Consider the following 27406-nt stretch of genomic DNA (forward strand, 5'->3'; position numbering starts at 1 on the left):
GGCCCCCTCCCCCCCACCCGTGACTTCGTGTCTCACACGCACCCCCCCTCCCCTGCGTACCCCCCCATCCCCCGTGACACACGGGCGAGGGGGCCCGGCCGGCACATGTTCCCCTCCCCTTTCCCCCCCTTCTAACATGTCCCCAGCCGGCTGTGGGCCCACGTGACACCCAGGGGGCGGGGCCTGCCCGGCCAGGTGCCAGGTGTCCCATGGGGCCCAGCGGGATCCGCCCAGGTGTGTGCGGGGGGGGGGGGGGGGAATTTATCGGGGTAGCCTGGAGAGAGGCAGCGGAGAGCGAGCGAGCGAGCGACGGGGACCCCCTCCCCCATCCCAGGTGAGCCTCTGCTGGAAGGGAGGGGCTGGAGGAGCACAAGGACCCCCCCCCCCTTTCCTTCCCCCTCCGTCCTGCCTCCCCCGGGTCTTTGCCCCCAACCTTGTTCTCCCCCCCGCTCCCTCCTTTCCCCCCCCCCACAATTCTCTCCATTCCTCCCTGCGCTCGTCCCGGTCCCCCTTTCTCCCCCTTGCCCCCCCTTTCCTCCCTTCCCCCCCCCAGCCCCTCTTTTCATTTCCCCACATTTATTTCTCTTCTTATCTCCTTCCCCTGTGCCCCCTATACCTCCATTGGCTCAGTGCCCCACTCCCTGCCCCCCTGAACCAGCTGGACCCCCTCCATCCTCGGGCTGGATAGGAGCCGGCACCTCCTAGAGGGGAACAGCCCCCTGCCCCATTCCCTGACCCCGTGAACTAGCCGGGCGCCCCCCCCCCCGGGGCCGGATTGGGCCCAGCGCCCCCAGAAGGCCTGTAGCAGGGGGAGGAGCTGGGACAAGGCCGGTCCCCGCGTCTCACACCCGCTTGTGTCAATATTTGTCTATCAGCCTCGAACTCTGCCCCGGCTGTCGCTCTAGGGCGGCTGAGGTGGGGAGGGACGGACTCAGCCCGTGGAGCCAGGAAAGGGTTAACAGCTCCCCAAGTGTGTATGGGGGGGTAGAGAATGTGGGGATCCCCCCAACCCTCCCCCCAACTCACCCCAGCCTCCCTGACCCTTCCCCCCCCAAAAATGTGTCCCCCTCCCCTGAACCTGCACCCTGGAAATTCCCCCCCGACTCCCCACCCCCGGCTGTGGGGCTGATTTTCTCGACTGAGATGGAGGCGATGAAGAGACACAGAGGCTGGGACAGGCCCTGCCCAGCTAGGACCTAGGCAGAGAAAAGGAGGATTAGCATTCTCATTTCAAAGAGCGGGAAACTGAGGCACGGAGCACTGACAGGACTTTTGCAAGGTCACGCAAGGAGCATGCAGCAGAGCTGGGGAGAGAACCCAGGAGTCCTGGCTCCCAGCCCCCCCGCTCCTCCCAGAGCCGGGGAAAGAACCCCGCATCCTGGTTCCCAGCCCCCCCCGGCTCTAACCGCTAGAGTGGCTGGGCTGAGGTGTGTGTGTGGTCTGGGTGCGGGCTGTGGATGTGTCCCCTGGGGGTGAGGCAGAGCTGTCAGGCTGCTTGGCGCAGTGGCAGGGAGTCCCACAGGCCATAGGGTGGGTGTGGGCGTGGGAAGACAAGACAAGACCAGACAATGAGTGGGCAGCTTAGAGAAGAAAGAAAACAGCCCTGGGAATCCTGGCTCCAGGGTGCTGACACTGCAAAATCCACAGGTGGGGCTGGGAGCCAGGACTCCTGGGTTCTCTTCCCGGCTCTGGGAGGGGAGTGGGGGCTAGTGGTTATAGCGGGGGGGGGAGCTGGGAGCCAGGACTCCCGGGTTCTATCCATGGCTGTGGGAGAGAAGTGGCCCAGAAGATGTGTAAACCCCCTCCCACCCCAGCTCGCCCCTGCCCCCCACTTCTAGGAGGCTGGGAGTGGAGGTGACCCAGCGGGATCTTGGTTCTGTGTCTCTGTGGGGAAGCCCAAGGCAGCGTCTCACGCGGCTGTGCCCCCAGCAGGTGCCCTGATGGCCCCGGATGAGGGCACCCAGTGGCTGCTGACGCTCCTGACCGAAATCCAACTGGAGCAATTTTACCACAAGATCCGGGACGAGTTACACGTCACCCGCCTGGGCCACTTCGACTATGTCAAGCCCTCTGACCTGGACCAGATCGGCCTGGGGCGCCCCGGTAGGTGTAGGGGGCAGCCCAGGGCTGGGCTGGCAGGGGCTGCAGATCGGGAGTGGGGGGCACCGGCAGAACTTCCTCATTCTAAGCCCCCAGCTCTCCCATTTAGGTCAGCGGAGACTGGAAGACGCCATCAAACGCAGGAAGCAGCAGGGGTCGCGCCCCAAATCCTGGGTTTACAAGGTTTGGATCCTCCCTTCTCCCCCTCTGCCCCCCCAACTTTTCCTCCCTTTCCTCCATTGTCACAGGAACCCTGGTGTCTGGGAGAAAAAGAGAGTCCCCTCACCCCCCCACCGGATGGCCAGGTGTTCTATGAGATCGCTGGGTTTCAACTCACACTCCTAGGGAGTGGGGGGCGGGGCTGGGAGCCCGGACGCCAGGGTGCTATCCCCGGCTCAGGGAGGGGAGTAGGGGCTAGTGGTTGGAGCAGTGGGGGGCTGGGAACCCGGACTCCTGCACTGTCCACATTGCACGCTCTCTCTTTTTTCAGATGGTTGGTGGTGTGAGGACCCAGGAGCCTGGGGAGGGGCCGTCCCGCCCCCCGGCTCCCCGCCCAGACTCAGGCAGCTCCCTGAAGTGTCTGATCAGCGAGTGGGACCTGCGACTGCGGGAACGGCTGGGCGATGGCTGTTTCGGGGTGGTGCACCGGGGAGAGTGGAGTCCACCCAGCGGGGGCACTGTGAGTCACCCAGGGGAAGGGTCCGTGGATCCGTCCGGGGCCTCACGAGTGGGGGAGACGCGGGTCAGCCTGCCCCACCCAGGCTTCCACATCTCCCAGGAATTGCCAGGAAATTTCGCACAATTTGGGCTCCGGCGACGGGGGGAAATTGGGTGGATTCAGCTGAGGGTGGTTGGTTCTTGCGAGATCTGGATGGGTGGGGGTGACAATCATGAGATTTGGCTTGAAATGAATCCCAAGGATTAGCCTGGTGGAAATCACGGGATTTGGCTTGGGAAGGGAGAAATCTGGAGAGCATCAGGAGATTGGTGATTTTTTTGGGGCGTGATTTTCGGAGCCAAATGAGCTCCAAAGCCTCATGAGACAGGCTCCGGAAATCAGGAATAATTTTGCGGGTGGCCTCCAGAAATCAGAAGATCAGTTCTCAGGGTTAAAAAAAAAAAAATCACGGGGGGGGGGAAGAATCTCAAGATGAGTGCCATAAATCTCGAGATCAGCTCGAGAAGCTACAGGAAATCTCAAGAGTGGCTCCAGCAATTAAGAGATCGTTGGCTCATTTGAATCTCGTGATTTCAAACCCAACTCCTCCCCACCCCCTCACCCCCGTTTGTAGACACACCTTCTTTTCCATCTGGCTTTTGAGCTGGAAGGTCCCCGTGGCGAGGACTGGACGTGTCTGGTCTTTACCCAGGAAGGCCAAGCCCTCGCTCTATTAGAAAGTGGCCTGGAGTTTCTCCCAGCTGCAGTATATATGGGGTGCAACCGCCTTCCCCCAGCTGCGGGTCCTGGAGTCTGAGAAAAAGGTTGGAGGCTGCGGGGCTCTGTGTTGTTCCCCACCCACTAGGGCACCCCACCTTGACCCCAATCTGTAGGGCTCAAGGCATAACCTGGATAAAGCCCCCTCCCCCCCCCCGCCCTTCCCAGTCCATAGTGCTCCAGGGGAAAGGCACTTACCCATCCCCAATTCACACGCTAGGGCTCTGGGTCACCCATTCCCGGGCCATATGGCCATAATAACAGCAGAATGGTGGAGAATGCGGGCAGCTGAAGGTCATTTGGACCGAACTGGTGGAGTCTAACATAGTAACTAACAACACGTGTGGGGGTGGAATGATTTCTTACCTCATCTCCCTTCTCTTCAGACTGCTGCTTCTCCTCTTCTGTTCTTTCTTATCTATTCCTCCCTCCCCTCATCCATCTATTTATCCAGCCGTCTGTTCCCACCCTCCCCCGCAATGCTCACAGATCTCCTCCCCAGGAACTGACCCCAGCCCTGTCTCCCCCAGCTCTCCGTGGCAGTGAAATCGCTCCGCTCCGACGTCTGCACCGACCCCAGTGCCCTGGTTGATTTCCTCAATGAGGTCAACACCATGAGCGGGCTGGACCATCCCAACCTCCTGCGTCTCTACGGGGTCGTACTCAGCCAGCCGGTCAAGATGGTGAATGGGCCCGGACTCCTGGGTTCTCTCCCCGGCTCTGGGAGGGGAGTGGTGTCTGGTGGGTTAGAGCAGGGGGGGCTGGGAGCCAGGACGCCTGGGTTCTCTCCCCGGCTCTGGGAAGGGAGTGGAGACTAGTGGTTAGAGCAGGGGGCTGGGTGCCTGGACTCCTGGGTTCTCTCCCCAGCTCTGGGAAAGGAGTAGGGTCTAGTGGTTAGAGCAAGGGGATCTGGGAGCCAGGACGCCTGAGTTCTCTGCCCCCCGTTTGTTACTGTGATCCTCTTGGCAGGTGACAGAGCTGGCCCCGTTGGGGTCCCTGTATGACCAGCTGCGCCCGCCGTATCCCCTCTCCCGGCTGTGGCACTACGCCCTGCAGGTGGCCCAGGGCATGGCTTACCTGGAGTCCAAGCTCTTCATCCACCGTGACCTGGCGGCCCGGAACATCCTGCTCGCCTCAGAGGAGCACGCCAAGATCGGAGACTTCGGCCTCATGAGGGCGCTGTCAAGCAAGGGGGACCGGTACATCATGTCTGCGCATCGCAAAATCCCCTTTGCCTGGTGAGGACACCCACCCACCCCTTCCCCTCCACCCCAGCCTCCGCATGGGAGCGGCCGGGGCTGGAGCCGTTGGGAATAAATTATAGGGAGCGCTCTCTCCAGGCAGGCAGGGCGGAATTGCAGGGAGCGGGGCAGGGCTCTGTGGGGGGCGTTCTCCTCCCCCCAGTTCTCTCCATCGCTGACCTCTTTTCCCCCGGCGCCCAGGTGCGCTCCCGAGAGCCTGCGCTCCGGAGCCTTCTCCCACGCCTCCGACGTCTGGATGTTTGGGGTGACCCTCTGGGAAATGTTCTCCTACTGCGAGGAGCCCTGGATGGGGCTCTCGGGGCGACAGGTGAGACCGGGGAAGGCGCTGCCTGGGGTGGGGCAGTTTGGAACGGAACCCAGGAGTCCTGGCTCCCAGCCCCCGCTGCTCTAACCACTAGCCACCACTCCCCTCCCAGAGCCAGGGAGAGAACCCAGGAGTCCTGGCCTTCAGCCTCAAGGGGTTGCCCTTGGTAATACACCCGGGGGGGGGGGGGGCCCGGAGGGGGCTGCAATTCTTTAACCCACCAGAAGGGGGCGCTGAAGGGTGGGAATATTCACGCCTGCCCATTCACATTCCCATTTTGCCCCCTCTCTCCCCACCCCAGATCATGCTGAAGATCGACCGGGAAGGGGGGCGGCTGGAGCGCCCCGACGACTGCCCCCGGGGCCTGTATGCCCTGCTGCTGAAATGCTGGGCCCATAACCCCGAGGAGAGACCCCACTTCAGGGACATCATCGCCCAGCTGCAGGAGGTGAGAGATGGCCACGGCGCGCCCCTCCCCTGGCTCTGGTGTCCCCCCTCCCCCACTGCCGGTGGCTCCTGCCCCCGCTCCCCACCGTGCCTCCTGCTGGGAGGGGGCCAGCAACTTGCCCCCCCCAGCCCTATGAATGTGGTAAACCCTTTCCTTTCCATTCTCAGCTTCAGCCACAGGAGGTCAGAGCGGCTCAGAACTTGAACGACCCAGGGTGGCTGAAACTGGAAGCCAACGATATCATCACTGTCATTGAGGGCAGGTGAGCTCCGGATGCCTGGGTTCTCTCCCCGGCTCTGGGAGGGGAGTGGGGGCTAGTGGTTAGAGCAGGGGGGGCTGGGAGCCGGGACTCCCGGGTTCTCTCCCCGGCTCCGGGAGGGGTGGGGGGGTCGGGTGGGTTACAGCGGGAGGGGCTGGGAGCCAGGATTTCTGCGTTCTCACACTTTTTGCTCCCGTCCCTGCAGCCCCGAGTCCCCGACCTGGCGGGGCCAGAACCAGCGGACCCTGCGGGTCGGGATCTTCCCGGCATCGGTGGTGAGCCCGGAGGAAGCGTCCCCTGCTGGGGTACCCCGGATCAGCCTCCCCGTCCGCCACAGCTTCCAGCACCTGGGCCACGGTGACCTGGACCCCGGCCGCAGCTGGGGTGCCCCTGACCGCATGGAGGAGTGAGTTGTGGGGCAGGGAGGTGGTGTCTCTGCAGATGGGGAGGGGGCGTGGTCATGGATGAGGGCGGGGCTGTGGGATGGGGGCAGGGTTTTGTGTGTAGGGACAGATGGTAACTTGCTCAGATGGGGGGGGCCTGTATCAGGAGGAGGGGCCTTCCTCTTATCCTCAGCCCCCTGCTCTGCTGTCTTCCCCCCCCCTGCCATTTCCATGACACCCTCTAAACATGGGGGTGGGCTATGAATTGGGGCAGGGCCCCCCCAAATTGCCCCCCCTGGCCAGAAGGGATCTGGGAATTAGCCCCCAGGAATTTACCCTCCCTCTCTGTTTGTCCCCCTCCCCTGCCCATCTGTCCCTCCCCCTCTCCCAGGCAGAAGGGGAAGCCCCGGGACCCTAAAGATCCTGCCGGGACCAAGCCGGGGGGCCAGCAGCTTCTCCGGCTGACGCGTGAGTATTTGGTCAGCCAGGTGGGGGGGCACTAGGAGTCCCGACCCTCCTGCTGCCACTGGGGCTGGAAGGGAATGGGGAGAGAACCCAGGAGTCCTGGCTTCCAGCCCGCCCTGCTCTAACCACTAGCCCCCACTCCCCTCCCAGAGCCGAGGAGAGAACCCAGGAGGCTAGTTCTGACTCAGTTTCCCTTTTCTCCTTCCTAGGTCTCTCTAAGAGCCTGGAGTCAGTGTCAGATCTCAGCGTCCTTCGGATGAAACCCCGGCGTCCGGGTGATGATCTCGCCTTCCTGCCTCATCACCTCGGCAACCCGCCGCCCCGCATGCCCTGGGACACGGGGCTCCGGCCCTTGGAGACGCCCTCGAAATCACGGCCTGCCCCTCGGCCCGGCCAACCACCCAGGATAGATCATCCCTCACAGCAACCCGGTGCCAGGGACAGAAGGGAGGCAGGAGGGGTGAAGGCCCTTGGGGGGGCTCCCAGGGCTGCTGTGGGGGTCATGGGGACCCCATCTGGGGGGCAAAGGGGCGGCAGCGACATGGAGCGGAAAATCAAAGAGGTGAGTGACTAAGGAAACAACCCAGGAGTCCTGGCTCCCAGCCCCCGCCGCTCTAACCACTAGACCCCACTCCCCTCCCAGAGCTAGGGAGAGAACCCAGGCATCCTGAGCCCTTGTGCCTCTCCAAGGCATCTTGTGGGGGGGGGAGGGGAGAGGGAGCTGCGGGTGGCCAGCGGAGGCTGGGGGCTCAGCCTCTCGCCCACTTGTCCCACCACAGGTGGAGGAGAAGGTCCACGGGGTGACGGTGGAGGAGTGTCGCGAGGCGCTGAGGCTGTACGGCTGGGACACCCAGAGAGCGGTCCAGGCACTGAAGGTAGGAGCTCCGTCCCCGGCAACCCCCGCCCTGGGGCTGGCTGGGAGCCGGTGCCCCCCAGAGGGGAAGGTCCCTGATGTGCCCCTCTCCCCGGCAGGTTGACCAGCTGTTCCACGTCAGCCCCCACTCCCGGGACGAGTGCCGGCGCATCCTGGAGAAGCATCGCTGGAACCTCGCCATGGCCTCCCGTTACGTCCTGAGCCGTGGCCTCCGGGCCTGAAATGGGGGGGGGGGCAGCTCCCACTCCCAGCGGGGCCCACAAACTGACTGTGCTTCCTGCCTCCGCCTGGCTGCGTTGAAGCACCTGCTTCCCCCTCGCGGGCCTGGACCCGCCAGCCTCCCAGCGCCGGGGATGGAACCCAGGTGTCCTGGCTCCCAGCCCCCCTGGTTCCCAGCTCCCCCTTTCTCTAACCACTAGATCCCACTCCAATCCCTGACCCAGGATAGAACCCAGGCATCCTGGCTCCCCTGCTCTAACCACTAGACCCCACTCCCCTCCCAGTGCCAGGAGAGAACCCAGGTGTCCTGTGACTGGGTGTGCCTAGCTTGTCTGTGTTTACGGAGGTGCCTTAGGATGTGTGTATGAAAGTGGCTGGTTGTGTGTGTATGTGCAGGCGTGTTTCAGGGGGCTTCACAAGTGTGCATGTTTTTGTGTGTTCCCCGGTGTGTGGTTGTACGGCTTGTGTCTGGTTGTGTAGATTATACCGTTGTGTGTGTTTCACGGGGAGGCACACTTGTGCATATGGGGTGTGTGTGTGTGCGTGTGTACACAGATTGGGGGAGGCTTGGGTGTCTGTGGCGTGTGACTGTGTCTGTCACCTTCCCAGGGTTCAGGAGTTTCACAAGACTTGTGCAGGGATTAGTCTGCGGCCAGGTGTGAGTCACAGGGGCGTGCAAAGCCATGTCAGCGTGGGAGGAGGGGCGTGTGACTTGCACATGAAGGTGTGTAGCATGCTGTGTGACTGCTGGGGGGGTGGGTTGTGCTGGGTGTGTGTTTCAGTGTGGTGTGATATGCGTGGCAGGGTGTTGTGTGTACCTACTGTACAGTCATTACGGGTGTTGTACTATCTTGTATATATTGTGCAAAGCAATAAAGGTGAACTAGAGGATGGCGTACCAGGTAGCATCCATGGGGGGCCCCCTCTTTTGTCCCCCCTTTCACCCCACCTGGAATTGGCCCTGTGACCTTTGCCCTCCCTTACCTGTGGCAGAACAAGACAGGTGGGAGGCGGAGAAATGAGGGGCTGTTGGGGAAGGACGTCGGGGTCCTGGGGAAAGGCATTGTGGGGGGGCAGAGGGACCTGGATGTTGGGGGACAATGAGGGGTGGAGGGAGAGGAGGAAAGGCTATCTGGGGCGGAGAGGAAGAGGCTCGCCGTGGAGCTGATGGAGAGGTAGAACGAGGCAGGGGCTGGCAGACGAGTAGCAGGCACAGAGGACGCTTGTACGACCAGAGTCTAGCCTTTTATTTTTGGGTTCCTCGTGGAGGAACGTGGCGCCGTCCCTCGAGACACGCGGTCCAGTTCCCTTCCACTCCCTTCCTCCCACCTTCCCTCCATTCTCCTCCCCCATCCCCTCACCCCATGGAGGGTGGCTCCCGTTCAGGCAAAAGACACAGTGGAGTTGGCCAAGGTTGTCTTCATGATCATCTCAGCCATGGGTCTTCCACGTTGGGTTGGCTTCAATCCATCATGGCCAATGGCTCTCCATCTTAGGTTGGCCTCAATTAATCATGGCCAACGGCCCTCTACGTTGGGTTGGCTTCAATCCATCATGGCCAACGGCCCTCTAGCTTGGGTTGGCTCCAATCCATCCTGGCCAAGGACCCACCGTCTTGCGTTGGCTCAACTCCCTCTTGGTCCACACCACTCCACCGTGGGTTGGCATGACTTCACGCTGGCCACTGCTCCTCCGTGGGTCAAGCCAACCCCACATTCCTCCACCGCGGGTTGACTCTCCTCCCTCAGCGTCAGGAATTCAGAGGAACCGGGCGGGGAGTGGGGGGAACCCTATTAGAAAGCACCTCGTTGCTCCCCCCGCCCCTCTTTTAAAGTTCAGCATAAGACACTTTGGTATAAGCGATAAATACACAAAATACAGAATGAGAAATAACATTAGGCAGAGATTTGATGGTGGGTATGTTCCTACCACTGGCTCGGTGTTAAAGGGGCTCCCTGCTAACAGGGAGGGGCTCCCACCATGAAGGCCCAAGAAATTTGGCAACCAGTGGAGGCCGGAGTTTCCTGTGTGGGTGAAGGTCCTAAGGGCTTGATGTTCTTCAGAAACAATCCCATCATGCTGTCTGCCCAACACTACTCGCTGTGCCCCATGGTGAGGGGCACACCCAGAGAGGGGGACACACCCTGACACATCTGCAGGCCTCCTGGCCACCTCTGTAAACAGTCTCACTGCCCAAACACCCACCCAGCCCTGACTACCCGGAAACACACTGTCCCATTCACAGAGACCCCCTCCTTGGTGTCAGCGGTGGGATGGGAGCCCCCGTAGGTGGCAAGAGGGGGGAGGGTCGAGACGCCTCTAGCTGCTCAGCACCGTGCTCCTCTGGCTGGGCTCGCCCGCCTTCTCGAAGAACATGTAATCCTGGGATGGGGCCAGAGGAAGAAGGCTCAGGTCAGACACAGAGTCTAGGGCACTCCAATCTGCAGGTCATGGGGTGGGATTGCCAGGGGAAGAAAACGGGAACCGGCCCCCGCATCCCTGGGGGCTCCGACAATGAGAAGGGTTGGTTGGGTGATGGTGGAACTGGGGAAGAGGGCAGGCGGGTTGGTGGGGTGAGATGTGGGATGGGTGGGGGGAGGTTGGGTGAGCTGGTGGTATGCAGAAGAGGGTGGCTGGGGGGAAGCAGTGGGACGAGGGAGGGCAGGCGGGTTGATTGAGTTAGGGTGGAAATGGGGGAGGGGGTTGAGAGAGGCAGTTGGTGGCGGTGGTGGGATGGGGAGGTTGGTTTGCTTGGTGCCAGAGGTGGGACGGGGGCAGGCACTCACAATGAGGAAGCAGGCCCCCAGCAGCACGGCCTTGATCTTGACGTCCAGGTCATGGGGGAATTGGATGCCGAAGGTGTCGGTGTCGGTGAAGACCTCCTTGAGCAGCCCCCCCCATTGCTTACTGATCCGGCCCACGCCCCGCGACTCGTCGCTCGTCTTCACCTGCAAAAGGGGGGCAGCACAGAACATGAGTCAGACCCTGCCCTGTGGGGCCCAGGAGAGACTATTACCCGCCCCATTCCCCCCAGGGCTAAGGATCTGACCCTTGTAGGCCAATGCTCTTTGGGGGGTGCCCAATGCAGGAAGTCCCTCCCCCTAGGCGGAGCCTGAACAGGAAGTGCCAATCCTCCCTTGTTCTTAGTCCCTCCTCCATGCTCAGTTCCCATACAGGACGTTCCCCCATAGCTCCTCCCAGTAGGTCATGCCGATACAGGAAGTGCCCCTAGTCCCCCATCTAAGACATCCTCCCCGACCTCATCTCCCCTCCCCCCCCCCACGGTGTCCTCTCTTCCAACCACCTGCCAGGACTCGCCTCCCAGATGCTGAGGCATATTCCTCCCACCTGGCCCCCAACTCGGCGATGCCAGTCCCAGGCCCAGACGTGCCCCCATCCTGTCCCGCAAATGCTCCCCCTCCACTGAGATGCCAACCCCAGGCCCACCCTCCCACACCCAGTACCTCGAAGTTGACGTCCCCCCCGCAGCGGAAGACGCAGCAGGGTCCCACCACCCGCAGCATCGTCCGCTTCTCGGCGTCCTGGACGGATAACTTGGGGGTGAAGGGGTGCCAGGTCTGCACCACGTGCCCGATGGTGGTCCCGGGGGGGCACTGCACTTCCAGCTAGGCGGGGGGGAGACACACAAATTTCAAAAGAGAAAGTCGTTGGTTAACGGTACTTGGGACAAAATACAACGTGGCTTTCCAAATGGTCGATCGCGCCAGACCAACCTGGTCTCCTCTTTGGAGAAGAGAACAGGTGTTTTTTTAGACAAAGCGAATGCAGTGGATCTCATTTCCCTAGATTTCAGTAAGGCATTTGATACGGTTCCACCTGGGGAATTATTAGTTAAATGGGAAAAGCTGGGGATGAATATGAAAATTGGAAGGTGGATGAGGAACAGGTTATAGGGGCGACTACGATGGGTCATACTGAAAGGTGAACGGTCAGGCTGGAGGGAGGTTACTAGTGGAGTTCCTCAGGGACCGGTCTTGGGACCGATCTTATTTTATTACTGACCTTGGCGCAAAAAGTGGGAGTGTGCTAATCAAGTTTGCGGAGGACACAAAGTGGGGAGGTATTGCCAGTACAGAGAAGGCTCAGGATATCCTACAGGGGGATCTGGATGACCTTGTAAACTGGAGTCATAGAAATTGGATGAAATGTAATAGTGCAAGTGCAAGATTAGTGACTAATCACAAAAATTTCTGCTATAAGCTGGGACGCATCACTTGGACTGACGGAGGAGAAGGACCCAGGCGTACTGGTTGATCACAGGATGACTATGAGCCGCCGATGTGCTGTGGCTGTGAAAAAAGCTAATTCAGTCCTAGGCTGCATCAGACGGGGTATTTCCAGCGAGCTAGGGAGGTGTTAGTACCGTTATACGAGGCGCTGGTGAGACCTCATCTGGAATACTGTGTGCAGTTCTGGTCCCCCGTGTTTAAGAAAGATGAATTCAAACTGGAACAGGTGCAGAGAAGGGCTATTAGGATGATCTGCGGAATGGAAAAGCTGCCTTACGAGAGGAGGCTCAAAGAGCTTGGCTTGTTTAGCCTGACCAAAAGAAGGCGGAGGGGAGATCTGATTGCTCTGTATAAATACATCAGAGGGATAAACGCTAGGGAGGGAGAGGCGTTATTTAAGTTCAGCGCCAACACGGACACAAGAACGAATGGACATAAACTGGCCATCAGGAAGTTGAGGCGTGAAATTAGATGCAGGTCTCTAACCATTGGGGGAGCGAAGTTCTGGACCAGCCTTCCCAAAGGGAGCCGTGGGGGCAAAAAACCGAGCTGGCTTCAAAACTGAGCTTGGTACATGTATGGAGGGGATGGTCTGACGGGACGGCCTAGTCTGGCAATTGACGGATCTTTGACTGTGGCGAATGGCTGGTGAAGGGATGTTAGATGTGGTGGGATCTGAGTTACTACGGAGAATTCCTTCTTGGGTGTCCGGCTGGTGAGTCTTGCCCACATGCTCAGGGTTTAGCTGATCGCCATGTTTGGGGCGGGAAGGAATTTCCCCCCAGGACAGATCGGCAAAGGCTCTGTGGGGTTTTCGCCTTCCTCTGTAGCATGGGTTCTGGCTCACTTGCTGGTGGTACCTTAAAGTCTTGATCTGAGGACATTAATAACTCAGTCATAGGTTCGGGGTCTGTTACAGGAGTGGGTGGGTGAGGGTCTGTGGCCTGCAGGGGATCAGACGCGATGATCAGATTGGACCCGTCCGACCTTAGAGTCTATGAGAGAGGCTAACACCCCCACCAGGCCCACACCCAATGCCACCCCACCCGCCCCATGTTTCCACCCTCTGCCAGAGCCAGCCATCACTCTGTGTCCTGGGAGCAGGGCTGGGAGTCCCAGAGGTTGTGGGGGGAGAAGGCAGTGGGGTGCCCAGATTAGGGAGGGGTCATGGGAAGAACCCCTCCCTGGGGGCGGGGAGCCAGGGCAGCGCCGTAGGGCAGGGAGTGGGTTCCCTGAGTGCAGGGGTCATCACAGTGGGGAGCCTAGGCAGAGAAAAGAGGGATCAGGGCAGGTGGGGTGAGGGAGGACTGTTGGGGTGGGGAGAGAGGGAGGGACACGGGGGGCCATGGGGCTGGGGAGGGGATTGGGGCACCAGGGTGCAAGGTGGGAGGGGAGATGGAGGGGGTGCGGTGGAATTCCAGGCTGGAGGAGAGACATGGGGGAGTGCAGGGACACAGGGGTGCAGAGGGGGCCTGAGGGAGGGATACGTGGGGTGCAGGAGGGACACGGGGGGCTATGGGGTGGGGGAGGGACATGGGGAAGCAGTGAGGGCTGGGGTGAGGACACTGGGGGGGTCCCAGGGAGGAGGTCAGGGGGGTCCCCTCGGCGAGCACCTGTCCCTCACCTCCTGCAGGCAGCAGGGGCACCAGCAGCTGGCGCACTTGAGGGGGCGCAGGAGGCGCAGGACGGGGCGGCCCCCCGGCTCGGTCACGCTCAGCCGGAGGCGGCGCAGTGAGCCGCAGCAGTTGCGGGTGCAGCAGTCGCTCTGCTCCTCAGCCTCGAAGAGCCGCCGGCCCTGCGCGTCCCGCAGCTCGTACCTGTTGGCGCCCTCAAAGCCAGTGAAGGCTGGGAGGGGAGGAGGTGAGACGGTTACCACAGTGACACCAGCGCCAGCCATCATGGCCGCCCTAGTTGCTGTCACCAATTGTCATGGCTGCCCCAGTCACTGTCACAACTGTCATGGCTGCCCTAGTTGCCATCACCAACTGTCATGGCCGTCCTCATCACCAACCGTCATGGCCACCCCAGTTGCCCTCACCAACCATCATGGCCGCCTCAGCTGCCCTCACCAACCGTCATCGCTGCCTCAGTTGCCACTACCAACTGTCATGGCTGGCTGCCCTCAGCTGCCCTCACCAACCGTCATCGCTGCCTCAGTTGCCACTACCAACTGTCATGGCTGCCCTAGTCACCAACCGTCATGGCCACCTCAGCTGCCCTCACCAACCATCATGGCCGCCCTAGTCTCCAGCCTTCATGACCACCCTCGTCACCAACCATCACAGCTGCCCCAGTCACTGTCATGGCCACCCTAGTCAATGTCAACAACTGTCCCAGTTGACTCAATAACTGATTCCAGCAACCAGCAGCACCAACAACAACCGTCATGGTTACCTTGGTCACTGTTGCCAACGGCAACAGCCCTGGCTACCTCAGTGGCTTGCCACAACTGTCATGGCTGCCTCAGTCAGTGTTGCCGATGACAACCGTCATGGCTGCCTCCCTCACATATGCCCCTGTCCATCCCTCCATCTTCAGTACCCCCAGCGCTCTGTGGGGTAGGGTCTGGGAGCGTGTGTGCGCACCCGGTGTGTTGCGAGTGATTGGGAGTGTGTTGTGTGCCACTGGTGTGTGTATATCAGGAGCAGTTGGTGGATGGATGTTGTGTGTGATGGGGAGAGCCTACAGTTGCGGTGTTGCTGTTGAGTGGGGTGTAGGGCTGTGTGTGTGTTGTGTTGTGTGCGGGTGAGAGGACAGGGCATTTATGGTGTGTGTAGTTGGGTTGTGGTGTGCAGTTGGTATGTGTGGGGTTTGTGTGGCGTTGGTATGCATGTTGTGTGCAATGCGTACAGCTGAGAGGACGTCCTGTGTGATGTGTTGTGTGTGGCTGAGAGGATATTGTGTGTATGGCTGGAATGGTGTGTGCGGTGTGTGGGTGTGTATAGCTGAAAGGATAGTGTGTTATGTGGAGCTGGGAGGAGATAGTGTATGGGTGCAGGATGTGTGCATGTTGTGTGTGGCTGGGAGGATGTTGTGAGGGGGAATTGTGTAGAGGAGGGAGGATGCTGTGTGTGTTGTGTGTTGTGCGGTGTTTCCCTCGCACACCTTCCACCATCTCCACTTTCTGCTGGATGAAGATTTGGTCGATCTGAAAAGAGCCAAAGGGAGGGTGAGAAGCTGGGTGAGCATGGGTTGGAGAGACAGAGAAACACACACACACACACACCTCACACACTAACCCCCTGGCTCCCAGCCCTCCCACACCCCCTGCTCTAGCCAACTAGGCCCTCTTCAGAGGTTTATTTCTCCACTCAGGACTACTTGCCTGCCTGTTTACATTCATTGCCACTAAAATGCAGCCACCTCTGGGGCGGAGCAGTTGTTTACACAGGGACCCCTCACCCAGTGCTGAGATGTGGCCATCTGTGGGGCAGAGCGGCTGTTTACACAGGGACCCCTCGCCTGGCGCTGAGATGCAGCCATCTGTGGGGCAGAGCGGCTGGTTATACGGGGGTCCCTTGCCAGGTGCTGAGATGCAGCCACCTCTGGGGTGGGGCGGCTGTTTACACGGGGACCCCTCGCCAGGTGCTGAGATGCGGCCACCTCTGGGGTGGGGCACGGCTGCCATTCAGACCCCACTCACCTGCATCAGGTGCTCCAGCCCCGAGGGGATGCCGGTGGACACTGGCAGATAAGGTGTGATGGCCGAGTGGGGGTGTTGCGTGGTGGGGTCCCCGTATGCCTGGGGTGGGGACTGAGGATGGACCATCTGTCCTGCTGCCGGAGTGGAGGAGGGGTAGACGTTGAATCCCGGGGTGGGAACTGGGGGGGCAGGGTGGGGGCTAGGGTATGGGACAGTAGGGGCAGAGGGGTATGTAGTCTGGGGGTAACCTGTGAACGAAAGAGAGGGGGAGGTGTTAAAAATCAATGCACCCTCCTATCAACCCTCCCCAAATGTTACTGCCCCTTTAAGGGGAGAACGCAATTCAGTCCATCCCCAATGCATTCTGGGATTTGTAGTTCCCAGGGATTAGGGGCGGAGACTACAGAACAGGGCAGCCAGGCATTCTGGGAAAGTGGAACAGGCGATAAAGAGCTCCCAGAATGCCTTGCTGCCCAGTCTGTGGTTCCCCACCCTTCTGCTCCTTGGGAACTACAAATCCCAGAATTCCTTGGGCCAGGACTCTGTCTTAAAGGGCCAGCTCACCCTTCTCCCCACACAGCCCTCCCCTCTTCAAGCAGGGCCAGGGAGCTAAAGAGCACAGCTGATCAAGGGGGCTCTGACCCCCCACTCCTCGCACCAGATGGGAGGGCTGGGGCCTGAACTGCTGGGGGCGGGATGGACTGGGAGGTTAGGGGCCAGAGGGAAGCCAGATATGGGGCTGTGACTTCCAGTGCCCTGGGGGCCAGACTCCCCTTCAGCATCTGATGCTGCTGAGCCCTGGAGAAATGGGGGGCCCCAGATGCCCCCCCCCACTTTGACACCCAACCTCCAAGATTTGCCATGCCCCCAGCTCTACCCCCCTCCCAGCCATCGCCCAACAGCCCCTCTCTGCCCACATGGCTCAGCTGTGGGGCCCAGCTCCACAGGGAGCCTTGGGGGGCAGCACCCCCTAACTTGGCACCTAGAAAAGCCTGTGAACAACAAGGGGTTCCCTGAAGCCAGAGTTGGGTGGGGGAAGTTTCTCCCTTAAATGCTGGGATTTGGGAGATTTTTGGCTCTTGTTTAACAAAACAATGTGACTTTCTCGCCCTCGTGTTCGTAGGGAAAAGCCAGAGAAGGGACTCTGGGGGGTGACCTAAAGACTCCCCGAAACCCAGCAGGCAAATGACAAAAGCCCCACCTAGCTCAGGTGAGTTTGTTTGTGTGGGGTTTTTTTTTAATCTCATGACTTCTAAAGACAATTTTGGGATTTTTGCAGGCCGGGCGCTGAGTCCTGAATGTGAACCTGTGGGGAGGGGGAGCGGCTGGCCGGGAGGGGGTGGGAAAAGAAAGAAAGAGGAAAGGGGCTGGGGAGAAGAAAGGGTGTGGGAAAAGAGAAAAGAAGAAAAACAACGGACGAGTGAAATGAAGAGTGTGAAGAAAAACAGGTGAGTGTGAGAGAGAGAAAGGAAGGACGGGTCCTTTCTTTCACATTCATCCTTTCCCTCTTCCTCTCAGACGTTTTTCCCACGGGTGAAAATATGAAAGAGAAACTGGAGGGCTGTGGAAATGAGGGACAGAGAAAAAACACAATGGAAAAGAGGAAAAAAGAAAGAGATGGTGAAAAAGGATAAATGTTGAATGAAAGAAAGAAAGGAAGAGAGAGAAAGAAAAAGAAAGAAAGGGTGATGAGTAGGAAAGAAAGAAAGTTAGTTAGTTATGGGAAGAAAGAAAAAAGGGCCGAGTGAGAGAAATGGTGTGAAAAAAACCAGATAAATGAGACAGACAGAGAAAAAGGAAGAATGTGGAAATGCAGAGAAAGAAAGGTGGCAAGTGGGTGGGTGTTATGGGAAGAAAGAAAGAGCAGAGCAGAAGCCCCCAGGCCAAGGCTCAGGCCTGGAAAGCGGCAGGAGAAGGGCTGGGGCCGGGGGAGGGCAGGACAGACAGCAGGATGGGGCATGGGGTTGGCACCAGAGGAGGGGGGGGGGCAAAGAAGGGAGCTGCTGAGCTGGGGGGGTAGCCGGGAAAGCAGGAACGTGACACCCCAGGGAAGCGAGGGAGGAAGCTGTGAAGGGGTGGGTGAGGTCTGTTTTCCAGCTGAGGCTGCAATGAGCGTGTTGGGGTTCAGCCCATCTGAGGCAGGCTGGGGGCGAGGGAGTGACTCAGGGTCGCCCCGGTCTGCTCCAGCTACCGGCATCCTCGCCCAGCCTCGCCGTGACTCACCCCCGGGCTTAGGGTGCATGGGGAATGGGGGGCCTGCGGGTCGGGAGTGAGAGGCATCGGCAGGGCGGGGGGGGGGGCCAGGGCCGGGCTGGCAGTGGCCGCAGGTTGGGAGGGAGGGGCACCGGCAGAGGGGTGGGGAGGCCAGGGCGGGGCCCCACGCCAGCCTGCGCCGGGTTGAGGCATGGGTGGGGCACCCGCGGTTTCCCGTGCTGGGGCGGGATCGTGAAATGGGTTTTGTCTTTTCTTCCTCTGCTGCATTCTCCACATTCTGATCTGCTGAACCAGCCATGCCGGGGGGGGGGGGGGGGGGGGATGGATGGAAAACCGACAGACAGACACGGGGGGGGGGGGGGGGGTAGATGGGTGTCTACAGAGATAGATAGAGGGGTGTATGGGGATACATAGATGGATGGATGGACAGAGGGGGTGTGTGGGGATGAACAGATGGACAGAGGGGAGATGTGGGGGGGGGTGAGGATGGACGGATGGACAGAGGGGGGGGTGTGGGGATGGACGGAGGGACCCATTGAGGGGTGTCTGGGGGGAGGGGAGGCTGGAAGGAGGGAGGGGTGGACAGGGGGCCCAAGGGGAGAGGTAGATGGGGGGGGGGGGCTGGAAGGACAAAGGGGGTGTGTGGAGGGAGAGATGGATGAACGGCTGGACAGAGGGAGGGACGGAGTGGGGGGAATGGGGAATGGACAGAGGGATGGACAGAGGGGCAGACAGACAGAGGGGCAGCCTAGGGCGATGCCCGCACCCCACCGCCTACCTGGGGCTGCCATCCTGGAGGGGTCTCAGCCGTGGCCCGTCCCCCTCGCGTCTCTCTCTGTGTCCGTCTCCCTCGGCTCGGCGCCCCGGCTCCTCCACGGCCCTGTGGGGAGGAGAGGGAGGGTCACGGGGGGTCAGGCTGGGGGGCAGGGGGAACCCGGTCACCTGGGGTGAGGACAGTCCCAGGGGGTGTTGTGTGTATGGGTGGAACCGGAGGGGGATGGGGGGAGAATTGGGGGGAACTGTGGATGGGGGGAGAAGAGGGGTTACCCCCCCTCGGGTGGGGGGGACCCCGCTGCCTCCTCGCACCGGCAGGGGGTCGGGTCTGATTCCCCCAGCCCAGCCCCAGGTCCCCCCAGATACACTCAGACCCCCCCACACACACACACACGGTGTGTGTGCCCCCCCCCGGACCCGGCAAGCGGCAGAAACGTTGCCAAGGGACGGACGGACGGACGGACAGCGCCCCAGGGACACCCTGACACACAACCAGGCCCGTGACACCTCAGAGCCCCCGATCCCAGCGCGACCCACAGGCCCGGCGCCCTACCCCACACGCTGACCGCCAGCCCCACCCCCGAGAACCCAGGCGTCCGGCCCCCCGCAGCGGCTCTTACGTAAAAGGCTTTTCCTTAGCGACTCCGGGGCCGGCCGGGCGTGATCGGGGCATCCCGGGGAACGCGGCCGCCCCGCCCCGGCTCCGCCCCCCATTCCGGGAGGGGGGCAGGATGGGCCCTCCCCACCGCCAGATGCCCTCCCCAGCTGCTCCCCGCCCTTCCCATGCGGGGGGGGTGTTTTCCCGACTCAGAGCCTCCCCCCGCTCAGAAGGGTCTCCCCAAGCTCCCAGCCCCCGCCGCTGCAAAGGGGGGAGGATGGGTCGGTGAAGGGGGGCCGGAGAGGGAGACACCCCTCCCCGCACAGATCCCGCGCCCCCCGACCCCCCCCGGAGTCAGCTGAGCTCCAGGGCAGCACAGTGGTCTCCCCCCCCCCCCCCCGCTCTAACCCGCCACCCCCACTCCCAGAGCCGGGGAGAGAACCCAGGCGTCCCGGCTCCCAACTGCCCCCCCCCCTCCCCTTCACAAGCCAGGGAGAGAACCCAGGAGTCCTGGTCTGGCTCCCAGCCCCCCCGCGCCCCGTACCTCGGGGGCAGGGCGGGTGCAGAGAGAAGCGCCGGGCGGGGACGAGGAAAGAGGCGAGATGGGAAAAGGAAGGAAACCGGAATAGCCGCCCCCACGCCAGACCCATAGGCCCGCCCTCCGTGTCCCCCCCACTCCCTGCCCCCCAATGTCCCCCGCCCTCTGCTCCAGGCCCACCCCCCCGTACCTCCCACTCACTGTCGCCCCTCAATATCCTCTGCCCCCTGCTCCAGACCCCCAACACCACCCCCGTGTCCCCCCACTCCCTGCACCCCCCCATCAGCCCCATGGGCCCATCTAGCGCGGTATCCCGCCTGCCCCAGGGAGCAGAGGGGCTGTAGGAGCAGGGGTGTTGTTGGGGGGAGGGGTCTGGCTCCCCTCTTCTCTGTTGCCTCTGTACTGAGGGGGGGGGGAGCTCCGTGTGTGTGTGTGTGTGTGTGTGTGTGTGTGATTGCAATGTGTGTGAATTGTGCAAAGGATGAAGGCAGCAGGAGTGTGATTGTGGGTCTGTGTGTGTGTGTGAGAGAGAAGGCTTGTGTGGCGCTGGTGTGATTGTGTGTCTCGTGTGTGCATGTGAGATTGCACGGTGTATCCATTTGGGGAGGTGTGATGGTGTGTCTCTAGCGTGGGTGATCGTGTGTGTCTGTTAGCTGTGTGCTTGTGTCTGCGTAGCTGTGTGTCTGTGGTTACGTGTGTTTCAGTGGATCTGTGGCACTGTGTGATTGCGTGCGTGTTTGTGTTGTGTGTGTCTGTTTGTGGTGCACAGGGAGATGACACCATGCTGTCTGTATGTCATCGGGTGTCTCTGTTATTGTGCGATTGTGTGAGTCTGTGGTTCAAGAGATGACTCCAGACGTTGCGTATAATTGTGTGTTATACAGGAGAGGACCACGGGTGTGTAATTGTGTGTGTATGGTACAGAAGATGTGGACAGGGTGTGTGAGTTTGGGTGTGTTACACAGGAGATGACCACATGGGATGTATGATTACGTGTCTGTTATTGTCCAGTTGTGTGTATTGTACAGTACGTGTGTGTTACTGTGCAGTTGTGTCTGTTGTACAAGAGACAACCAAAGGGGAGGTGAGACTGGGTGTGTGTCCGTATGGTGCGCAATTGGGTCTGTTACACAGCAAATGACCACATCGGGTGTGTGAATGTGTGTCTGTCTGTTATTGTGTAATCATGTGTGTGTGTTGTACAGGTGGAGGCCGTATGTATGTCTGTTATTGTGCAGTTGTGTGTGTGTGCTGGACAAGATGTTGGTATGTGCATGTCTATCTGTTTTTATGTGTGTGTATTGTACGAGGGGCAGTGCGTGTGTGTCTTTTGTGCAGTTGTGTGTATGTTGTATGGGGGGAGTGCTTGTGTGTCTGTCTGTTGTGCAGTTGTGTTTGTGTTGCGCGAGCGGGCGTGTGTGTGTTGATCACCCTGTGGTGTGTGTGTCTGGGCTGTTGTGTACTTGTGGGTGGCAGCGCGCCATTATGTGCCTGTCCCAGTATGAATGCACACCACACACATATTTGAACACACATACACCTGCATTTCCCTGTCCATCGCCGCTACCCCTGGGCCCCCCGAGATCCCGCCCCCACCATCCCTGGGGCGAAGTCTCTGTCCTCAGCCGGGACAGGACGGGGGGGTCATGGGGGGAGACCCGTGACTCCCTCCGTTATTTATAGAGCAGGGCTGGGCGCAGCTGAGCCTGGGCCGTGCCCGTCAATCCCGGCACCAAGGCGCAGGGCCGGGGGGGGGGGTGCTCCAGAGAGGTCGGGGGGGTCTGTAGGGCGCACAAGAATATTGTAACGCGAGGATAACTTAGCAAGAGCCTAAAATCCATGAAAGACTTTATGAGCGTGAACAGGCCCCTTATGGGCCAGGCTCGGAAATATCCTTTAAAGGCTAAGGGGAACCAACCGCTCCGGGTCTGGAAAGAGCCTGGCTAGTATCAGCACTAACCACAAGGTCAGTTTTAGACTAGCTAACGGCCAGCTTCTGCTAAAAGAACTAGCCACGAGGCCAACATTAAAGGTCAGCTTCTGCTATTGAAGATCAACGTCAGCTTATTGGGGTGGCCCCTAGCGAATTGCCAAGAGACTAACAGAAAACAAGCGTTAAGGCCCAGTCTCTAAGGGGATTGAGATCTAGGAATTTATCGCTAAGTAAAGCTCATTGTAAGGCTTAGGGGAAAAGGGCTATATCAGGGGAGCCACCCTGCCTGAGACTCCAGCGAGGCGCTAGCGGATGCCCGGGTGGATCGGTTCCCTGGTTGCAACTCGTCTGAGAGGGTGAAGCATGGGTCTCCTCAACCTCGTGCTGGTAAGTCCTTTCTTCCCCTCTTGGGAGGCATGGGGCGTAGCCACGATACCCTACGGCCCATACAGATGGGCCCCCGAGCAATCCTGGTATCCGCACTATCTGCGTGTTCCTGACAGCTTGGTCCATAGTAATTTGGCTTTTCTGTAAGTACTCTCACTCCCATGTTTAAACATCAGTGAGCCCCCGGCAGTCCTTGTGATAGGTGTCCTAGTGGTGTCTATAACTGGCTTGGTTTCTCTGCAAAATCTGTGAAGCCGTATAACTTCTGTATTTAAATAAACTGCTTGTTTGGAGCAATTCCTTCTCCGGCTGTTCCTTTTCACCACTGAGATCTAAAAATACGAGCCCTCCGTCTTGGCAGAGCACAGGGTCCCTGCCGCTATCCATGGGCGCCTGGGGGCATCTCCGCCAATGTGGCCATTTCTCCCACCAGAGCGCCCCGCAAAACCTCCTTTGGCCGCATCTCCGCGCTGGGGCTGGGGTCCCCGTATAACCAGCAGCCCCACCCCAGAGGTGGCCATATCTCAGCACCGGGTGAGGGGTCCTATGCAGGCTGCGACTAAGACGTTAACGAGCGCAGGACCAAGCCCAGGGGCACCCCCAGAAGTCCCCCCGCTTCTGCCCGGTCCTCATTTCCAATTCAGTTGTAATCCTCGGCTGTTAGCTGAAGCCATTTAATGGGAGCCGGCTCTGGGAGGGGAGTGGGGTCTAATGGTTAGAGCAGGGGGGCTGGGAGCCAGGACTCCTGGGTTCTCTTCCTGGCTCTTGGAGGGGAGTAGTGTCTAGGGGTTAGAGCAGCAGGGGCAGGGAGCCAGGACGCCTGGATTCTCTCCCCAGTTCTGGGAGGGGAGTGGGGGCTAGTGGGTAGAGCGGGGGGAGGGGCTGGAAGCCAGGATGCCTGGGTTCTCTCCCCAGCTCTGCCCCTGAGCTGCCGTGTGATCGTAAGTCACTTCACCATCTCGTGCCTCGGTTTCCCCTCCCAGCCTCCATCTGGTTTTGACCGGAAGCTGCTGGAGGCAGGGACTGCCTCTCCCAGTGCCTCCCCTCGCCCTGCCACAATTCACCTAATAGAGGGGAAAGAGGATCCAGCAACCAAGGCCTCAGAGGAGAAATTAGCCTTTATTGATTCGTGAGTTAAAAAAACAGAAAAAATATGGGCAGAAAATTGCCCAATCAACAGATTGCCCCCATTCCCTTACAGGCACTCCACCCAGCCAATCATAACCCACGCAGGCTCCCATTGGCTAATGATCCTGCCCCCAATTTTAGGACCAGATTCGCCTAGTGCCCGCCCACCCCTCACAGCCAGCCAGTGAATGAAGAGCTCTCCTTCCATTGGCTAGAGAGTTGGTCACTGGGAAGACCTTCCTTGGCCAATGGAAGCAGGCCAGGGAGACAGCCTTCCAATTGGCCACCAGCCCAGCCTATGAGGAAGAGGCATGGGAGAAAAAAAGCTGCTCATTGGTCATAAGCCTATGCAGCTCCCTCATTGGCTGTAACCTAGCAATGGAGGGGGAATGCAGTAAAATCCCGCATGCCCATTGGATCTGAGCCTAGCCAGTGGGAGGGAAGCACAGGTAACCACACCCCCACCAACTCAGTTGTTGCCCATAAAGCCACGCAGCCTCCCCATTGGCCCTCGGCTCAGCCAATGGGGGAACCTCTGCTTGACCATTGGCTGCAGATCCAGGTCCGCTTCGTGCCTGGCCAATCAGTGAAGGACACCTGTAAAGCCCAGCTCTCCTATTGGTCCAACCCAACGGTGATCGGTGCAGTCAAAGCTCCCCAGCCAATGGGCAATGACTGCTGAAGGAAGCCACACACCCCCAAAGAGGAGGCGGGACTTATGTGACTATATAATTCAGGCTGCGGATTAATGATCTAGAGGATGGGGGTAGGGGCACAAGACTTATGAGGAGAGGCTGAAGGAACTAGGCTTGTTTAGTCTGCAGAAGAGAAGAATGAGGGGGGATTTGATAGCGGCCTTTAACTACCTGAAAGAGGGTTCCAGGGAGGATGGGGCTAGGCTGTTCTCGGTGGGGGCAGATGATAGAACTAGGAGCAACGGTCTCAAGTTGCAGTGGGGGAGGTCTAGGTTGGACATTAGGAAAAAGTTTTTCCCTAGGCGGGTGGTGAAGCACTGGAATGGGTTACCTAGGGAGGTGGGGGAATCTCCATCTTTAGAGGTTTTTAAGCTGCGGCTTGACAAAGCCCTGGCTGGGATGATATAGCTGAGGTTAGTCCTGCTTTGAGCAGGGGTTGGACTAGATGACCTCCTGAGGTCCCTTCCAACTCTCTGATTCTATGATAATTCAGGCTGGGGGGTGGAGCCAGCAGCCCCAGGGCTGGTGGGAGGGCGGGGGGTCAGAGCGCCATCGCCAGCCAGCCAAGGATGAGGAAGGTACCCCCTACGGGGGCGGCTCTGTTGAAGGCTGGGTCCCCGCTCCAAGCATGGTAATAGAGGGGTCCACAGAACAGCCCCATCCCCGAGGTGAGCAGTGCGCCAGCCTGTGGGGGGAAGAAAGGGGGACAGCGTCAGCCCGGTGAGTCCCAGGGCGGGGGAGGAAGGGTGTGTCTGAGTTAACTTGCTGGCTCAATGCACGTATTCCACCCCCCGGGGGGCTAAGCACAACAAGATAAAAGCCCTACTACCACCGCCAGCGGAGGGAGCTGCTCCCTCGGTTGGAGGGAGGGGGAAAGGTCTTGGGGTTCCTGCTTGTGGCTCCACCCCCCCCGCCCCCCCCCGGGTGGGTGGTATTAGAGATGGGAGGGCATTCATGAGTTGAGGGAATATGGGGGGGCCAGATCAAGGGGAGTAGGGTAGGGGGGGCCTGTGGAATTAAGGTAGGGAGGAGATCCTGGGGGTGGAGGGGGGTTCTAGCTGAGCAACATGGGTGCTTGTGTGGGGGGCAGCAGGTGGGGTTCAGGGCTGGGCAAGGGGGGCCCATGGGTAGTTTTGGGGGGTACAGGGTTCAGCAGACCCATAGATCTGAGTGGGACCCCCAACCCACCCATGCAGGGGGCCGCAGAGAGGGCAAACAAGACCCCTGGGGTTCCCTGGGAGTCGAGCTCCTGGGTCCACCTTCCCACCTCCACCCCGATGGGGGGCACCCCCAGGCTACACACCAGGAGGGGGCGGCGGCACCGGGGCACGGCCAGCAGCGCCAGGCTGTGCAGGAAGTGGTACTCGTTCGCCGTCTTGTAGAGCTGCCGGCAGAGAGGGAAACATCAGAGACACAAGCAAGGAGAGAACCCAGGTGTCCAGGCTCCCAGGCACTCCCCCCCCCCCCGCTCTAACCACTAGCCCCCACTCCCCTCCCAGAGCTGGGGGGGAGAGAACCCAGGCATCCTGGCTCCCAGGCACCACCCCCCTGCTCCAACCACTAGCCCCCACTGACACCCTGGAGGTCTCCCATCCAGCTGCTGACCCAGGGACCCCACAACACACCCCTCACCTCCTTGAGGTACTCCTCCCGGTCGCTGCGCCGAAAGCCTGGGGCACAGAGAGGGCGGGGTTAATCTGGCGGGGGGGGCTCCTCCCCCAGCCCCGCTCCCCCAACCCCTCCCCCCCACAGCCCATCGTGCTCCCCCTGAACCCCAACCCCTCCCCACACCCCAGCCTCCACCCTGCCCTTGACCCCTCCCCCATGACTCCACCCCCTCCAGACCCGCCCCCTGCCCCCATCTGCCACCTGGCTCCTCCCCCTGTTCCTGGCTCCGCCCCCAGTCTCTTTCTGCCGCCAGGCTCCTCCCCCCATTATGGCTCCGCCCCCTGCCCCGCCGGTGGGGGGAGGGGCTAACCCCAGACAATGCCCCAATGTCTGGACTGTCCCTAAATCGGGATATCAGGTCACCCTCCAGCCCCGCCCCGGCCCCCCCGGCCCCGCTCCCCTCACCGTGCGCCCCATAGGCGGCGGCCCCCAGCGCCCCGGCCCCGCTCAGCGCCCCCACCCGGCCCCAGATTCCCAGTCCCGCCATGGCTGGGCCGTGTCACTGCCCCTCCCCCCCAACAATTGGCCCCGCCCACCCCGCGCCCAGACCAATGGGAGGCGGGCGGGGGCCTGCAGGAGAGCAGAAGGCACCAGGAGGTGGCCAATGAGAGTGAGGCCTCTCTCCCCTCCTTCCCAACGGCCCTTCTCATTCACCGCCGATTGGACAAGGGGGCTGTCACGCACAGAGCTCGGCCAATCACAGCCCAGAGCCGGCTCCCACCTGAAGGCGGAAGAGTGGGAGGGGGGAAGTTTTCTGCGCCCTATTTAGGGGCTTTACGGTCAGGCTCAGCCTGTGCTTGCTGCGGCCCGCAAGGGCCACGTGGCTCCAAGGTAGAATATATACGGTAAAGGCTCACGCAGCGCCACCAGGGGGCGGCAGAGGACAACTGGAGCCCTGCGCCCCTCCCCCGGCTCTGCGGTACCCCTCGCTCCCGACCCGCAGCCCGGTAACCCGGCCCCGGCCCCCTGCTCGGGGCTGCCCCTCACCCCGCCCCCATGGCCTTGGGGGAAGGGGCTGGGCCGGGTGCAGCCCCCGCCGGGACTGATCCGCCACCTCGTGCTGTGACACCGGGCGGCTGATGTCAGGAAGGTGCAAAATTCCGCACCTCGGGACGGGCTGTGAAACGCCTGACGTCTGCGGCAGCCTGCACATGTGGGGCGGGGGGGGTTGGGGGGGATGGGCCCTGACCCCTCCGGCGGATGCCGGCTTTGATCCGGCCCGGGACGTGGGCCCCTTTTTGGACAGAGAGGCCCAGGCGGGCAGGGTCCCTTGAACCTGTCCCGCCCTCCTGGGCTCCCAGGCGACCCCTGGGGGCAGCGTGCGTGGGAGTTGAGGGGGGGCTACACTGTGGTCCCTCCGCTAACCCATCCCCCCTGGTGTCTCTGGGGCAGGGCAGCTATTTAAACCGGGAGCCCTTGCCTGGCGCTGAAATGCAGCCACCTCTGGGGCGAGACATCTGGTTATTGGTTACGCAGGGACCCCTGCCCGGCGCCGAGATGCAGCCACTCTGGGGTGGGGCGGCTGGTTATATGGGGACCCCTGCCCGGTGCCAAGATCCAGCCAGCTCTGGGGTGGGGCGGCTGGTTATATGGGGACCCCTCGCCCGGCACCGAGATGCAGCCACCTCTGGGGCGGAGTGGCTGGTTACACGGGGCCCAGTGCCGGCACGTCAGAGGGACTGAGCAGAACAGGGCAATTATCAAGCAACCCATCCGCTGTCCCAGCTTCCAGCTTTCGGAGTTTCAGGGCCAGCGGGAGCCGGGGTCACGATCCTGGTCCTTCTGGCTCAGAGCCAAGGAGGGACCGATCCTCCAGGAACTTCTCCGCT

At 60.8% G+C, this 27406-nt stretch overlaps 3 protein-coding genes across 8 annotated transcripts in view; 1 reads left to right on the forward strand and 2 right to left on the reverse strand.

The window, feature by feature from the left end:
- The window catches only part of TMEM256 (transmembrane protein 256), a 159514-nt gene extending 133424 nt beyond the window's left edge, over positions 1-26090 (reverse strand). The window contains exons 1-4 of one of the 2 annotated variants that reach the window (XR_010921307.1): positions 25983-26090; positions 25542-25579; positions 25213-25293; positions 24360-24594 (exon numbers count right to left, since the gene is read on the reverse strand). Coding sequence is in view for 1 of the 2 variants with exons in the window: in XM_067555774.1 (XP_067411875.1) it covers positions 24451-24594; positions 25213-25293; positions 25542-25579; positions 25983-26064 (345 nt within the window). In the remaining variant the exon portion in view is untranslated. Of the gene's footprint in view, positions 1-23189; positions 24595-25212; positions 25294-25541; positions 25580-25982 lie in introns of those variants that run through there. The other variant, XM_067555774.1, reaches the window with a different exon arrangement.
- On the forward strand, positions 253-8248 carry TNK1 (tyrosine kinase non receptor 1). Of its 2 annotated transcripts, none has more exons than XM_067555672.1 (14): positions 253-334; positions 1933-2103; positions 2210-2283; positions 2591-2779; positions 4066-4218; positions 4505-4773; positions 4978-5104; positions 5403-5549; positions 5717-5811; positions 6014-6214; positions 6583-6659; positions 6866-7218; positions 7436-7531; positions 7629-8248. In XM_067555672.1, the coding sequence occupies exons 2-14, from the start codon at positions 1941-1943 to the stop codon at positions 7749-7751; spliced, it is 2067 nt and encodes a 688-aa protein (XP_067411773.1). In that variant the 5' UTR covers positions 253-334; positions 1933-1940; the 3' UTR covers positions 7752-8248. The 2 variants fall into 2 exon arrangements, with proteins under 2 accessions (XP_067411773.1, XP_067411782.1); XM_067555681.1 differs by having other exon boundaries at positions 259-334; positions 1930-2103.
- On the reverse strand, positions 8982-19844 carry PLSCR3 (phospholipid scramblase 3). 4 transcript variants are annotated; one of them, XM_067555694.1, is made up of 8 exons: positions 19773-19844; positions 18635-18736; positions 15643-15890; positions 15105-15147; positions 13624-13844; positions 11214-11375; positions 10536-10697; positions 8982-10131 (listed from the first exon to the last, which is right to left on the reverse strand). In XM_067555694.1, the coding sequence occupies exons 2-8, from the start codon at positions 18645-18647 to the stop codon at positions 10069-10071; spliced, it is 912 nt and encodes a 303-aa protein (XP_067411795.1). In that variant the 5' UTR covers positions 18648-18736; positions 19773-19844; the 3' UTR covers positions 8982-10068. The 4 variants fall into 4 exon arrangements, with proteins under 4 accessions (XP_067411795.1, XP_067411821.1, XP_067411804.1 ...); XM_067555720.1 differs by lacking the exon at positions 19773-19844 and adding an exon at positions 19251-19356; XM_067555703.1 differs by lacking the exon at positions 19773-19844 and adding an exon at positions 19184-19231.
- Positions 26091-27406: the final 1316 nt, after the last annotated feature.

Source organism: Emydura macquarii, unplaced genomic scaffold (assembly GCF_026122565.2).
Source record: "Emydura macquarii macquarii isolate MOO-44397 ecotype Brisbane River unplaced genomic scaffold, CSIRO-AGI_Emac_v2 contig_306, whole genome shotgun sequence".
Taxonomy (NCBI): domain Eukaryota; kingdom Metazoa; phylum Chordata; order Testudines; family Chelidae; genus Emydura; species Emydura macquarii.